This window comes from Akebia trifoliata, chromosome 4 (assembly GCF_017979445.1).
Source record: "Akebia trifoliata isolate Shusen 1 chromosome 4, ASM1797944v1, whole genome shotgun sequence".
In the NCBI taxonomy this organism is placed as follows: domain Eukaryota; kingdom Viridiplantae; phylum Streptophyta; class Magnoliopsida; order Ranunculales; family Lardizabalaceae; genus Akebia; species Akebia trifoliata.
This window is the reverse complement of record NC_141378.1, coordinates 2,824,568-2,841,397: the sequence shown is the minus strand read 5'-3', so window position 1 is coordinate 2,841,397 and position 16,830 is coordinate 2,824,568. Positions and strand designations below refer to the sequence as shown.

Below are 16,830 nucleotides of genomic sequence, written 5' to 3'. Positions count from 1 at the left end.
AATGCTCAAAACCAAGTATTTTACAACTAAGAATGAGTTCATATATGCTTTAACAATCTCTGACACCACACCACCTTTTTTTAGGCTTTTCTCGTGTTTTATAACATTCAATTTGAATATTTCTTCTAATTGGAGTTTAATCAGTTTTCATTGAACATGCACAAATCATCTATCTTTTCTAGTCTTTCCACTCATCCTTTTCTTTGTATAATTTATTAAGTTGGTACTAAAAGCATAGTTTGTCCCACTATCGTCTTATAATTTTTTTTTCTTTTAATTGGTTGATATGTGTTGTCACATATATAGAACTCCAAAAGTGCACATTCACTCTGATCCAACTGGCAACATCATTCTCAATCTATTTATCATTATGTATAATAGTCCCAAGATAATGAAATCAGTGGCTTCGAGGTATTTCTAGACCATTAATTTTATGTGGACTTTCCTCTTTTGGATTTCACTATCAATTTTAACTCCACGTACTCGATCTTGGTTCTACTTGTTCTAAAACCGTTGAGTTCTAATATCTTTCTCCATGTGATGATACAAAGTTATGATTAAACATGAAAATTTATGCAACAATGACACAATTATGATTTAAGAAATTCATTAATGTTACAAAATTACACCATATGATACCAACTATATTGGGGGGGAGATGAGCACTTTTATCAGAAAAAAATAAAAATAATGTATAGTTACAAGAGAGGAGCTAAATATCCCAAACTTGTAGGAGATTCACTTTGCTTGAAGTCTCCCTTCATCACAAGAAACTAGTTATTCTTCCTCTGCAACTATTACTATAGAGAATTTGTCATCTTACATACATAATATCGATCATTTTTTTTATCATCATAACAAGTTAGGAAAGCAATCAAGAAGATAATTTCCTTGATTAAGAGCATCTACATCATAATCCTGAGAGACTAACATCAAATTAGAATGTGTAGATGATGATGCCATCTCATTCGTTTGCGAGGCAAGTAATTTGTCCATGGCTTTCCAATCAACAAGTTGTCGTTGGTCGTCGTAGCAGTTTTCATGATTCAAACCAATAGGATCAAAACCATCTTTTGTAGCCAAACTTGTGGAAAGAGAAGGACTATCTAGTTGTGGAAGTTCAATGAGATTATGATCCAAATTATTATGGTTGAACCCAAGTTCTTGCTCACAATTACCAAAGGATTGTTGATGAAAATTTAGACCTTGATAAGGATCAACAGGTTCCATTGGACTTAAAATATCTGCAAGTGTTCGATATGCAACTTGGTCATGGTCCCTAGCATAATAAGCGCGATTATATGCATCAAAACCTTGCTTGTGACTCGGACTTGGCTTCTTGAATGCCCTACACACGACCCATCCTTCTTCCTGCAGTCACCATCATGGTGCATACCCTTTTTAGTAAACTTGTTTTAAATTTTTCACCAAATTATACATAAAGAAATTTACCAAAATGGTAGAAAAAGATGGGTAAATTATCATACCGGTAAGATCATCAAAATATTTACCAAAATATTGTAAACTATTTTGGTAAACAACCATAGTGCAATTGTTTTAAAAGTCCAATTACATTATGATTGTGTGTTTTTTCAATATGTAAGTGCAGTGTTCTAAAAGTCAGACCAAACAACCATAGTGCAATTGTTTTAAAAGTCCAATTACATTATGATTGTGTGTTTTTTCAATATGTAAGTGCAGTGTTCTAAAAGTCAGACCAAACAAGTGGTCTAACTGTTTTTAGGAAATATGGTCTGGTTCAAACAGCACTGAGGTTTTTATAAATAATCCTCGATTGCATACCATTGGTTCCACCATTAAATTAAGTGAACCATTCTTACATTCTAACTTTTGAAATATTTCATTTTTTAAATAAGATATTTGAAAGGCTATAATTCCATGTATAGGAAGACCATTTGATAATCAAACCTTAATAATACATATCTAATGTCATATTTTTATAAAAATAAAAGAAGATAATTTAGGTGAAAATCATACATATTTTTAAATTTTCTCAATAATGTAATTTAGCCCAACCAAATTGAATCAGATTGACTAATTTGACAAATTTTCAGTCCAATCATTGGTTTGGTTCTCAAAACATTGGTCAAAGAAAGTCGATGATTTGACTTGCCTGAGGGGGTCCATGTTCGGAGGTTTGGAGACGATATTCATGCATGATCCAGTCAGTTTTCGATCCATTGGGTGCACGACCTTTGTAGAACACTAATGTCTTCCTCATCCCAATAATTCTATTCTTCGAAAGGACAGCCTTATCCCTCCCTGTGGCCTTCCAGAATCCAGCCGCAGTTGCTCTATTAGTCCTTGTTCCAGTAGGGTACTTCTTATCCTTGTGACTGAAGAAGTACCATTCATTCTTCTCTTCATAACCTAGCTTGCACCTATCTATATAACCAAACATAACCATATGTTATCATAAACAAATAATATCATTCAAATCAAGGGGAAATGATTTTCTTGGAAAATGCAATTTGCATGTGCATGGTTGCGCATTTTCATGGGGAATTGGAGAAAAAAATTTCCCCTCTAGATTATTCTTTGACCCAATCCACTTTAAAAACTATTTGCTCGTCAAAAACGAGGAAATTAGATCCTAACGCGAAACTTAAAGCCAACTCTCTTTTTGACATTTTCCTAAATGAAATCAAACATTGGCAAACTTGTTTTTTTTTTTGAGGAAATTTATTTTCTTAGGAACTTTTATCATTAAATTGATTTTCCTTAGAAAATAATTTTTTAAAATCACAATTATACACACCCTTGGCCAACTTTGAAATTAACTTAATTGTTCTCTTGTAAAAATTTGATAATATATACCTTGGATATCCCATGGTTCAATCCTGTAGAGATCAATATCAGTGATAACATCTAAATCAATCTTTTGAGAGTTAATCTTCCTCTTGAGGTAGTAACCCACAAGCTCTTCTTCTGTTGGGTGGAATCTAAATCCTGGTGGCACACATGATTCTATTTCCATTGTAGAAATCTACATGAGAATCAACAAAACAAACACACTATGAGATTGAGATTGAAAGAGAGAGAGAGAGAGAGAGAGAGAGAGAGATCATAGTCTTATACCCCCACAACAAAGACAGAGAGAGAGAGTTCAAAGTTTTATACCCCCACCATTTGTTGTGTTCCTTATTGCATGATCTCTCATGCCAAAACATGATCCAAAGTCTATAGAGTTGTTGGTTAGAGTTATTTAATGATGTTAGATATCTTGTGTGGGGTCTTTGGATCTGTGGGTCCCATTTATATAAGGCAACTTTGACGTCCAAGGTAACTCAAGCACACGACAAAAGACATTGAACTTTTTCTTTAAAAAAAGTTTCAAACCGAATTGGACTTGGAGTACACGCACATCAATCAAGAACAGTCACTCACAAAAAGCTATATTTCAGTCTGAATTGAGTTTTCTCAAACATGGACAAAAACAAACTTCGAACATTAAAAGAATTACCATTATAATGGTAATCTAATAATATTATATAAAAATAGTGGTCTCACTCCATAAAAATCTTAAAAATAAGATTAGTATAGTGACACAAATCCATACTAATAAAATTTTAAATTAAAGAAAAAATCTCCTTAATTATGTTTATGAATTTGAAATATTTTTTATTTATAATAATATATATAAATATTATATTTTAAAATTCTCCTTACAAATAATTAAATATGTAACAATAAGAAATCATAATTTTGAGGAGATTTCACCTTGGCAACACGAACCCTTTCCAAGTGAAAAGTAAACTCTGTTGTTCGAATCTCACTTAATTCTTAATAGTAATCTTCATGAAAACATGATCAAATTTTACACAGCTTATTACAATCCATCATAATTTGTCATCTATTGATGAGATGTTTCAAACTTAGGATAAGTTTTGGGATTCCATTGTTCTAATATATGTCACTTATGGTGCACAAATGGCAGACCATCTGTACGACCCACTAAGGCAACTTAGATTTCACCTGTGATAAAATTGTCTTAGTCGCATGAAATTAGTTCAAATCACATTGTAACACAAAAGGAGCCGCAAAAATGGACTTCTGTAGTCTATGGGTCCAAGCATGTTGTGTTTCTTTGAGTGCAGTCCACTCTATAATGGTGAAGGACGTTTTCTCTCACCGACCATACTACACTACACACCACCACTCATAGGCCTGAAAACATTTTAACCTATCAATGATACTGCAATCTATCAATATACATAGTGCACATGATCATAATCTGGATCGTTCAATGGGTGGGTGGACCACCTCTTAGAACAATCTAATCTACCCTAAGCTTTGGAAGGTGATAGAGTCATGTGTAATTGTTCAAAAATAAAAAATAAAAATCTACTTATTGGATGGTCAGAAGTATGTGACTAAGAAGAAAAGATGTTGCAAGAGAAGTATTAAAGTGCTAGTGTTTGTGGTATGCAAGCTTAGAGATGGTCATCTTCTTATACTACCCAAATTATCTGATTGATGGTCAGGATTATCTGAATGACGTGATATTAATTGACCCATTATTTGGATGGTTAGGATTGATAGTCATGCAAACCATATGTGTGTCAGTGTGTGATAAAGATGAATAAAATGTTGCAAGAAATGCTTGAGCTTGTGGGTAATCAAGCTTAGTGATGATCGTATTCTTATAGTAAAAAAGTCAACATATTGGATGATCAGGATTATCTGATTGATATGAAACTAGGTGACCCATTGTTTGAATGATTAGGATTGATAATCATGTAAACCATGTGTGTAACAAAGATGAAAAACAAACAAAAATAATGAAATAGTAAGTATTAAACTGCTAGTGTTTGTGGGTATATATTCAAGCTTAGAGATGATCATCTTCTTATAGTGACAAAAATATACTTGTTGGATGATCAGGATTATCTGATTGATGTGATAATAAGTGATCCATCAAGCTTAGAGATATATGATCATCTTCTTATAGTAATCCATCCATATTATAGATTCATGGTTGAAAAGCTAATGTATATAGAGAATAATACTAACCGGAAAATTCAACTTGACAGTGTCTTTCTTCTTCTTCTAGAGAGAGAGAGAGAGAGAGAGAGAGAGAGAGAGGTTTGGTTGGTTGGTTGATGTGTTTTGGTGAATGTTTTTGGAGTTGTAGAAATATAAGCTAGATATAAAGAAGAAGAGATGAAAGGGTGTTATCGAGTGCGCGTGGGGTGGCAGAGATGAAAGGTTTGTTTGGACGGCGTGACACCAAATTTTCACGCCACCTCCCCCTCCATTCCACCGATATTTTGTGTCTCACTCAATATTTTTTGCTCCTCTCCTCTCCTCTCCTCCACCTGTATTGTTGGTGCGCCGCCCTTTGTCTATGTGTCACCCTCTACTTCTTGACACGTGGATGCCATATCAGACTATTGTCCATCCAAATCATGAGTTCAATCATTTTTGTTTACGTCACATTCCCTCTTTATTTACCTTACAAAAGCCACCATCCTTTTCATGTGGAGGTGGTAACTCGGCTTTCTAGCTCTTGTTGAGTTTGCTTGGCTTGTTTGTTTGTTAATCCTATCACCATATAGAAAATTGTCAATGGACCCCCTACTTACTTGATTACCCAATAAATATAAATATATATATATATATATATATATATATACACACATAGATTTTGTATCCGAAATTGATTAGCCGGTTTTGGGTCTACTATCTTGGATCGAATTATTTTTCGATTTGATTCTAGATATTCATTTTGAAGAACTAGTATGAATAAGGTATCTTCCAATAGTGGATTTGTTTTATTTTCAAGGACTTTAAGGTGGTTGGAATGCACTTTAGCTCAAATTAGAATCTAAAGAAAATGTGGTCCCTCGGTTTTTTTGTTTTTTGTTTTAAACTTTCGATTCACTTTGCAAGAAGCTTCTGTTTTTATATATGTTCTAATCCTTCACCATCTCAAGGATAAACAAAGATTGCGGATCTAAATTTCCTGAAGTTACCTTTTCAAAACTTTGATTTGCTTGAAGACTTCATTGTTGATATCATCTATCAACTGAGGAATTACATGTTAATCTTTTAACTTAGGGTGAATTACTATTTCGTGAGTTGAAAATGAGTTATTTATGATTCCGGCCACTTTTCATTTTAATTACCAAAATGTGAACAATCACGTTTTTGTTATAAAAAAGAAAGATTAGAACGAAGTTACTATTTAACAGATTTAAAGTGACAATTTCGCAAGTTCAAAGTGAAATTGTCACTTTAAACCTATGAAATAATCACTTAAAAAACCCATGAATTTGTTGTCGTTCACGTTTTGGTAATTAGTATGAACATTGAGCTGGAATCGCAAATTTATCAAAAGTTGAATCACTTTTTTGTAAGTATCTCTTTAACTTAAAATAATTGTCTATCTAAGCCCGGCGGATATATGACAGTTACCAAGAATTTGTAGTGTCAATTCCGATTCTAAGGGTTTCATACCCAAAAAAAAAAAAAAATCGATAAGAATAAAAATTGATCTTTTATTTAGATTATGGTTTTGACTATTATGTGGAGCCAATCCGAAATTGATCCATCCACCCCCTAGGATACATTCGTGGAAGTTGGATAGGAGCATTGGAAGTCAGCCCAAACACCAAAATATTTGACTCAACCCTAACACCAATTCGAGCTTTAACATAAGATTTGTTGGGTTGATCAAATGAGCTTGGACGAGAAATAAAGTAGTAGAGTTTTGAAAATTGGACTTAACCAATGGTCTCACAAGGTCCAACCTGATCTTGTAAAAATATCAAATCTGTCAATGAACCACCAATTGTGTGAATATTATCTTAATTTTTATTAATATATTGATAATTTAAGAAAATCTATACATATTTGTAAATTCTTAAGTAAATGTCAGTTGGTTCAATCAAGTTAACCAGAGTTTGACTAATTTGACAAATTTTCATTCCAATCGTGGTTTCAAATGGAGATCAGGAATAGAGAGAAGGGAAGAGGAAACAATAGTGTCTTTGCGGGATCTATCTAGGGTCCAGATGGGAAGAAAAATATAGGTGGTTTTCTAGGGATTGATACATATTTTCTCGCATTTTATCTTGATATTGCGACTCTATCATCTCTAGACATGGTTAATCCAAAATCGATCCAACAGGTTATCAAACCATATTCCTCTATCAAAACCCAAATTCTTGATCCATATCCCACATTAGATTGAATCAAGTTTTGTGTCTGATCCAATCCAATCCATTAAAAACTTACACCTTGTACCCTTCTTTGTAATTTATTTCAGCATTTGATTTGGACGCATTGAGTTCTACATAGCACAAGTACATGCACGCGGGTGCAAGCCAAGGTCTAGGCACGGGTGAGGTGCACTTTTAACTTTGCACATTCACATAGTCGCAAATGGGGGCGCATGCCTTGTTGGACCAATAAGTACATATAAATTTAATGGTTTATTTGTCCAAAATCTAACTCTAGGTCATCAACGCATGCATTTGTTTTATAATGTTCTTTTAAGGAAAAAAGGTTAAAGTCATAAGGTCAGATTATAGATTATTTACTTAAATTCAATAAAATGACAAAATGGCCCTTTCTCTTTTTTCTTGTTTTCAATCAATTAGTTATTGATAGTTGGTAGGTCACTTAGGCAACTTAACATGTCTCCTTCCGTACCCATTAATTAATCCAATTGGATAATCTTAAAGTTAAAAGAATAAACTTGTGTTTGTTAGCTTTAAAAATGGGATGGGAGTAGTTTAACTATCTACCTACAGTTATCCCCCAAGATTATTTGGAATTATGGGATGATTTGACTATCCAAAATCTCATGGGACTCGTAATCCTCGCTATGAAATGCTGCTTGATATGCGTAAACTGGATAGCTTCTTATCGAAAGTGCTATAAGATAGTATGGGCGACGACGTGTGTTAGAACACAAAACCAAAAAATGGATTGTATATGACATGATGATAACTTCATCACATATCATATATGCGTTATGTGACCCTCTAACTTAACTTGATACACTTAGATTATGGTCAAAAGATAATCGTCGACAATGGGGAGACCTCATCATAATTTTCATTGATGTGTGGGATCTAAAGTAGTAATTATCAGTCAAAGTGAAAGTAGGTTCAATGAGATTTGAACATAGGCTAGGAAATAGACACTCCTCACACCTTTACCAACTTAACTAAGTTGGTATCTAGGTTGTTGGATAACAAGCACGACTAGTAAGGGCGAGACAATTGACATCTTAGAATATCATATCTTACTCAAATCCCCGAATACATGCAATACTCCACAAACCATGTTGACTAGGTAAGTTGAGAGAAATCCTTGTGTGTGACCGATGAGAGGGCTTGAACTCAAGATCTCTTCATTTTTGGAGGGAGTCCCTAGACATTAGGCACAATACCCATTGATTTAAATAATGATTTCTTATTTTTATTTTTTACGAAGAAGTTGGACTTAAACCCACATCCTCAAAGTTGGTTTGCAATGTGTGAAACCAATGGCCTATGGGTCTAAGCCCTCCATTATAAGTGTATTAGTACTAGTTATGAATAAATAATATCTACTTTCAAGTTTTAAATGATGGTGTTATTCCAAAAGGTCTTTTACCAAAATGGTTTATTATTTTCATCAAAATTGTTGGCCTAGGACCTTTTTGCAATATTTTATCAAAAGAGCTACCTATTTTTGGTATTTATTTAATTTTACAAAAATGAGTATCTTCTAAATGGTTACTAATTAAACTGAATTTACCTTTATAATATAGCCTTATTTGAGACATGAAATAAACCCTACCTAAACATAGTTGTGGTTTTTTTTTTTCATAATTTTGTATAAAAACATGGGTAAGATTTGCAAAAGTCAATCTAAATCAACCACAAAAAATTAGAACTGATGTTATGGAATTCGTGCAAATCACGAGGTCCTTCCAAGACTGTAATCCTTAGGAAGTCATTGTTAGGGTTGTCAATGGATGGGATCATACTTAAAATTTGATCCATTTCAATCTAACAACTTTGGGTCTGGATCAAGGATTTGGGTTCAAATAATTTGACTCGCAAACAATGACTCTACATTAGATATTTATTTCCGTAAATTTAATAAAAAAATCGGATTGATTCAACAATTTTGAAAAAATACATAGCTGCTCCAACATTTTTCTTTTGGTTTATATAAGTATATTTTACTAATCAAATTGGGTTGGGTTAGGTCTAATCCAAAAAAAATGATCATTGATTATTTGATTGGCCCGGAACATCATGTATTAGACCCAATTGGGTTTAGAGCTTAAAATGAGTTGGGTACCGATTCAATCCATTAACATTCCTTGTCACTATCACTTTAATTTAAATAGAGAAACTAATCCATGCAATCATTGTAAATCTATCGAACCACCAATCGAAAACCAAGGACAGATTAATTAAGATAATAAAACAAAATTGAGTGAAATAAAGAAAGTGATGTGGTGATGACTTGACTCTTGAATGTAGCCGAAAGCCAAAGTTATTAGCCAAATATGGCTAGCACACAAATACACGCCATCTTCATAGGATCTGTAGATGGATTCTTAATTTGGACAAAAAGTGACATCTCGATCATGACCTTCAATCCGTTTTATAATGTTTTTTATTTTGTTTTATTTTATTAAAAGTACTCAATGTGGTTGGACCGAAGTGTCATTATATCCCTCAAAGGACCCACTAATTTTTATTTTTTTTAAATACTGAGTATCTCTGGAGATAGTGGACCGGGCTCATATTTGGGCTTTGCCTAATAAATAAACTATGGTCTTGTCTAAGGACTAGTCCTGGGACATGTGCAACCCCCACACATAACACTCACTGGATAAGTAAGGGTGCACCCTCGCAGGTGGCTCTTGAGGAATTAATGTTCAAACTAAGTATCAAACTCATGACCTGCATACATTATTATTAATTGCTAATCGATACAAAATTGCCATTGAGATAACCCTGAGTGACCCCTCGGGGTTTAAAAGAAACCACTAACTCATTCATTGTTACAAACCATTTTATTGGTGAACATAACCTAATATATAAGAGTATGATTTGGATCAATTATGGTCAATTTGGAAATGATCTATAAGAGTCAAATCGGGTCTAGATCCCATTAGTTGATTCAATCGAGTCATAACATTTGGATCCAAATCCCTATCATATCAGGATATGCTTGAACTAGAATTGATCTGGTATCAAATTTCAAATTTCTATGAAAAACTTAAGTTATCAGATTATATCAGATCAGATTTTTCATATGATGCAATCCATTTATAAATTTCATGATATCAAGTAGATCAAATACTTTGTACAAATGATCATTTTTTGTGAACTTCAATTGCCACACCATCTTAAATATTCTAACATGGGGATAACTGCTTTTTTTTCATTGTTAACTTGTTCCTTCTTCAAACCCAAAACCATTTCAGAGAGAGAGAGAGAGAGAGTGCAAAAGAAAAGTGGTGGGGGAGACAATAAAAAGTGATTGTTTTTTATTAGAAATTTGGAAGAATTAGGCTTAAAAAGAGCAAAAGAGGGAGGACAAAAATATGGAAGAAAATTATTTTTTTAATTGAAAATATATTTTAAAGGTGATTAGAGAGAGAGAGAGAGAGATCACAAGGATTCTAAGAAGAAGAAAGAGGGATGATTTTTATTTTTGAATTGGTGTTCTCCAATTAAAAAGGTAACTCTTTCTACAATTCTTGGAAAATGAGATCTTTAGAGATAAAAATAAAATATAATATAATGTTCATTTATTCTTATTTGATGTATTATATTTAATTTCTTTAATTGTTGTATTAAAATAAATATTGGAGTGACAATAGAAGTAATCTATATTTTGCATACCATGCTTATGCTACTTAGCCCCAAAAAAAAAAAAATTGTTGGGGGATGAGGGGATAGAGTGTAAGGAGAAAGGTAAAGCTAAGTTCTATTACAAGACAGCTCTTATTTTATTAGAGTTTCGGTTGCTTTTGCAAACACAAAACAGTATGATTTAAGTTAGTGGGATGTGTTTGGGGCGGTTTGTGGGACGGAGTGTGCCCTCCCTCTCCGTCCCACTAATATTTAACAATATCCGAAACAATATTGCATCTTGTCCATATCTCTACTCTTGACATCACTACAAATATTTGTAACAAAAGCTTCTAGAGCCTTAACTAGCTTGATAATGACTTGTCTTCTTTCACAAACCATATTGTCTCCCAAATGGGTGGATCACTCTTCCTGGACTCCATAGGATCCGAAAGTCCAAATGGATGGGTCCCTCTTCAAGTTTTCATTGAATCCATAAAATATTCAATGAACCCTCAACCAAGGAATGGTACATTTTTTTTTGGCCACTCATCCATGAATATTTGATCCACCATTTGTCTAATCATTGGATTTGAGTATTTTCTTTATCGTTAGTCGTCGTAAAATTGTAAATGAGATGGCGAGTGTCAACTAACTTAATTAGTAAATTTTTCAGGTGATGATACCGTTGACCTGGGTTCAAGTCATGTTGGCATGGAGATACTGGTCATATTAAAAATAGACTTACCGGTGGCAACACAAAATTAAATAAATAAAAGATTTAAAAAAAAAAAAATGTAAACGAAAACATTTAGACCCAAAATGATCATATAGGGTTTAGACTCACTAAATGATCGTCGGCACAAGCTTGAGTTCAACGATTAGACCATTTTATTAAGTTAGTTAGGTCATACTCTTTTCATAATTATTGATTAGAACCATTTCCATTTAGGTCTGGTCTCCTTCAAAACATATATGAGCAGAGACAAGTGCTGATAGTACTTGGTAGGTTAATTTAATTAAAAAAGGTAACAACTTAAATAAATTCCTAAAGACATGTGAAGTGTCGATCCCATGAGGCCACGATCAAGGTTCAAATCTTCTTGAACCGACTTTCAAGTTGATGAATTCCCATCAATTTATTTATATCATTAAATACGTATTTTAAATAATTCTAATCGAATTAATTAATTAATTAATTTTTTTTACTGAGGTGAGGGTTGTTGGGGATTTGTGAACTTAAAGATTATATCATGACTCATGAACTACTTGTGTTTTGAATATGTCCTCGGTATTTTCGATTTCCATATGTTGTTGGGCATCTAATCTTACCTTTGCTCTCCCTCAAAATAAAAAATAAAACATATGCACACAACTTATATTTTGTAATATAATTTAAGATATATTGTAAAACTAATTCACTTTATCATCAAATTTTATCTTTTTGTGCACTATGTTCCTTTCGCTTTTTTTAATTAGAAATGATGATGATGATGATGATGGTATGTATATGATACTTTTGTTGCAAAATTTTATTGGACCCCACTCAGACCTAGCTCACCTGACCTTCACTCAGCCATTAATTAATTGGGATGGGTTTGATCCTCCTTAGTCCAAACCCAACTAGACTTCAATATACATAATTGAATTTGGAACAATTTTTCTACTCTAGACCACTTTAATGGTCCTAGTAGTATGGTTCTTTTAGAACAACCCTGATAGGCTTTTAATTGTAAACAACTTAAACATATTTCAACTATAAAAAATCTCTAATTAACTAATTAGCTAACATGGTCTAATCAAGACATATTATTTATCACAAAACTTTACGAGAAAATGATACGATGTATCAATATAAATGTTTATTACAATTAATAGCATCTAATAGTCTAATGTCCCTTCTCAAACTTATGTCGATAAGCAATTGTTATAAGTTTTACAAACGTGACTATCAATGAATCGATTCCTAATTTCTATGATTAAATGGTTTAAAGCAAAGTAAATCAAATCAAATCTGTGGAAAATCATGAATGGAACGAGAAAAGTTAGCCATTTTCGAGCCTTAAAAGAAACTCAATGTAGCTCTATTGTGGACTAAATCATTATTAATTCAGACTGAAATACTGAATCATTCGTAGCTCATAATGAGAAATGTTCGAATCCAATAATTATAAATCACTGTTAACTAATATATGATGTGTAGGTCCACCATGGGATCAGAAAAATATCGATGGATGCATTGGCCCCACAAGAGTGTATATATCACATGTATGAAATCAGCATTAATGAATGATTTACAGTCGTAGATCTTCTTGCTAATGGACTAATCACATGGTCAACTCTCAAGGACTTTGGTGTAGTGTATCTTGTATCTCAAAACTTGCCCATTAAAAGAAAAATGAATGAGAAACCATTAAATAACTGGTGGACCACTTGATTAAGTTGTCCACATTTGCATGTACTGACGTTATAAACGTATTTATTAAATGATTACGTTTGCACGCTTCAGATATCAATCATTGTGAGAATATTTATCTTTTGGACCCACAAGGAATAATTTAATAAAATGTTTCCCAAACCACCTTAGCCAAAGGCAGATTTAGAGTGGGGGCACTTCCCCACCGCCCCAACCCCGCACACCCAACCTCCACAAAAATTTTCAAAGCCTAGGAATTAGTGAGTTGTCGTGACAGATTTTAGCGACGGACAAAAAATCTGTCATTATTGCCTCCACAAAAAAAAATTTCATTCTTAATACATCTCACAATTTATTTATTTATTTTTTTAACTCCCCACAAAAAAAATTTATACTCTTGATTGCCCCCCACATGGGCAAAATCCTGGCTCCACCCTTGACCCTAGTCAACCCAAAGCCATATACACACACACTCTCTCTCTCTAAAAGTTCATATGTGTTTTTTGGAAGGTAAGTTCATATATGTTGGTAACCGCAAATCCAGCCTTGCCTTGTCGACCTGCAATGGATTAAATTTAGGACTAAAGCAACCATTTTCTGAAGGGGCCAGAGCATGATACTGTGCTTATTAAATTGAGAAAATAGGCCAGATTTTGTGCCTTTGAACCCACTTTTTGTTTATTAAACAGTTTTACAGGTTGGGCATCACCTTTTTGTTTTTGTTAACTAATTTATTTTATTGGATCTATTCTCTACTACTACAATCATGGTTTCATTTCTGGTCTGAGGCCGAGATGACCCATGTACCCTTTTTTTTTCTCTTTTTTTTGAAACATGGTATCCCCCTTGGTAGACGACCAGGACAGGGTCCATCAGGCAGTCCATAGGACAGGCCCAACGTATCATTCTTGAATGATGCGGAAATACCATGTGAATCATCTTCTGCGTGACAAGTGAGATATTCTGAAAATCTTAGAGTTAGTAAAATTCAGCCAAGTAAATTGGCATTTTGTATTTTTTTATTAAAAAATTAAAATAATTATTTTTTAATTTAAATATGTATTATGTTAGTAAAAAATATGATCTTGCATTTAATCATCCTCTAATACATCTTATTTTACAAAAAATTGTAATTGTTTACACATAAACATTTATTGATAAATTGTACGTTAAGTTCAATGATTCATTTCATTGGAGATGAGATGACTTGTCCCATACAACTAGTTCTCGTCTATTAGGACTTGCTATTCTACTAACAAATGACACGCGCAGCCCATTATATCCATTACTGGGCCGGCTTGGATAGAGCTTGACTTGAAAGAAACCCAGCCCATTAAACATGGGACTGTCACAAACTAAATTTTACATCTATCCATACTACTTCTAGGCTAAGGAGAAATTTTATGTTCCAATTTACATTTGCTTCTGCCCATCACAATGTGACACGTGGAATCATCCTCTTTGGGTTTATTGTGGAAAAAATGAAGGAGCATTGGCTCGAGGTTAAAGATGAGGGCATTTATGCCATTTTGATTTGTCTTCCTGGGTAAATTGAGGTTAAAGGGTATGTCATAAATTTAAAACACAGGAGAATATCTCAAATATTTACCGAAACGTGGAGGCCTATATCTAAATCACTTGGCCTTGTGTGGATGCACCCCTCCATACAAGAACAGGTTTTTGGAGCATCTCACCAAAGAGTAAAAACCTCTCTATGCAAGAGCAAAAACATTAAGGAGCTTTATTCAAACTTTTACTAGCTCCTCCTTGTAGGAGCATAAGTCGTCAAGGAGCTCTATCCAAACGTAATGTTGGATTTTAAACTTTTGATGACGTTAGCAATTGATTAGCTAATCCACAATACAAACACTCATTGATTGTGGTGAAACTTCACTGGGTCCTAAAAGATTAGGTTATAAAATGATTCATAAGTAACCTTATCGATGCCTAAGGGGCTGTTTGGAAGGCAAACTGCAATAGTTAAAGTTGAGCACCGTGTCTTTGTGGCAGCCCCTAGACGAAATTAAACGTTTAATTCTCTTAGTTGAGTCATCATCATAAGTATACAATATGGAATATCAACATTGATCACCACAGAGTCGCTAGGAAGCATAATCGGTATATGTGACTTGGACAGTTAGTGGCCCGAATGAAGTTTAAGGGGCACAGTTGTTGAGGAGTTGTAAAACTTGCGAATTTGCAATGCTCACTGTCTAGCCACCAGAAGCATATGTGTAATCATCTCAATGTTATTAATGCTGGTAATTCTCGTGCACCTGATGTTACTGATATTCATGCTATGAACTTCAATCAATAAAATCTCCTTTACCCTTAACCGGAAAAAAAAAAAAAAACAACGATGATGACAGAGTAGAATTGAATCACGGGAGCTGTAACTCCAACTTTTTCTTCCAAACAGACCCTAACATTAAATACGGGTGAAGAAAATTGTATTCCCAGTATAGGCTTTATTTTAAAAAGACCTGGCTCAACCAATTATATGAATTCTTAGTGTGGGCTTCGGCCTAGATTGCTTAGACAAGCCATGTACGTAGATGGGCTTAAGCATGCTACCGAGTACTGATGTTGCGATTTGGGCTTGGGAAGAGTGTGGGTTGCCAAAACCCCGCCCATCGAACCAGAGGGACTGCAACAATGCCCTTTAATACAGAGGAGAATTGTTTTGCTGCTGTAAAAGTGACTTAAAATTGTGAATGTTGCACAGTATGCTACTTCATGGGAGAATTTTAAAAGATAAATTTATATTTTGTTTTATATTATTATAGATAAATTATTTCAAATAAATTAATAGATCTATTTAAGTGGGACTTGGACACAGAGCCCAATTGATTTGACTTATTGAAAAACAACTTGGAGGTTGTGGGGTTGTGGGTTCACGACGAGTTCAAACCACCCCCCCCCCCCCCCCTCCCTTCAAATTTTTTTTTTTTTATATTTAAGGGTACTTTTGTACCTTTATCTTCTTTTTAATTGAAGTATGTATTTGTTTCAACAATACTCACCCTTCCCTCGTTATAATAGTAAAGAAATAACTTAGTTATTATTCTTTAAGCATTATTACTTCAAAGATCATTTCTTACTTTTGATCTTTCGAGATAAAAAATTATTGACTTAGTATTTTTGTACGAGATCGTGTAATTACGTATTATTAGTTCTTTATATGGTGTGTTTTTATTTTATATTAAAAAAAAATTAATACAATTTTTTTGTAAAAATGTCAACAAATATTTCTTGCTTTTACTTTTTATTTTTATTTTTTATATTGTTGTTGGATTCATAAGATTATGTATTGGGGCATATACATTCAAAGCATCATAAAAAAAATCAAATACAATGAGACAAATTGTTGTCTTCCTCCCATGTTTATCCCCACACCCTTATAAAGGATGATTAAAACTCAATTTCATACATATCTGGAAGAATAATTTTAATTTTATTCTCTTTTCTATACTCTTTCTTTGAAGAATATTCTTTCAATTTTATTGTCTTTTGTTGAAAACAGAGAATGTTACTAATGCTCCCTATAGAGGGTCTTAGTTCAAAATCCTGCCTTACTTTTAG

General features: G+C 33.4%; 1 protein-coding gene across 1 annotated transcript; it reads right to left on the bottom strand.

Annotated features, from left to right (window-relative positions):
• Nucleotides 1–632: 632 nt before the first annotated feature.
• On the bottom strand, nt 633–5,254 carry VND7 (vascular related NAC-domain protein 7). Its single transcript, XM_086437615.1, has 4 exons — nt 5,035–5,254; nt 2,839–3,007; nt 2,131–2,406; nt 633–1,367 (listed from the first exon to the last, which is right to left on the bottom strand). The coding sequence occupies exons 2-4, from the start codon at nt 2,996–2,998 to the stop codon at nt 853–855; spliced, it is 951 nt and encodes a 316-aa protein (XP_086293741.1). The 5' UTR covers nt 2,999–3,007; nt 5,035–5,254; the 3' UTR covers nt 633–852.
• Between the last annotated feature and the right edge of the window lie 11,576 nt (nt 5,255–16,830).

Excerpts from the sequence above, each read along its gene's own strand:
- VND7 (XM_086437615.1), bottom strand. The coding sequence starts at position 2,998 with ATGGAAATAGAATCATGTGTGCCACCAGGATTTAGATTCCACCCAACA. Across the intron at positions 2,407-2,838 it reads TGAACCATGGGATATCCAAG|ATAGGTGCAAGCTAGGTTAT; the intron begins GTATATATTATC and ends TTGGTTATATAG. Across the intron at positions 1,368-2,130 it reads ACATGGACCCCCTCAGGCAA|AAGGATGGGTCGTGTGTAGG; the intron begins GTCAAATCATCG and ends GACTGCAGGAAG.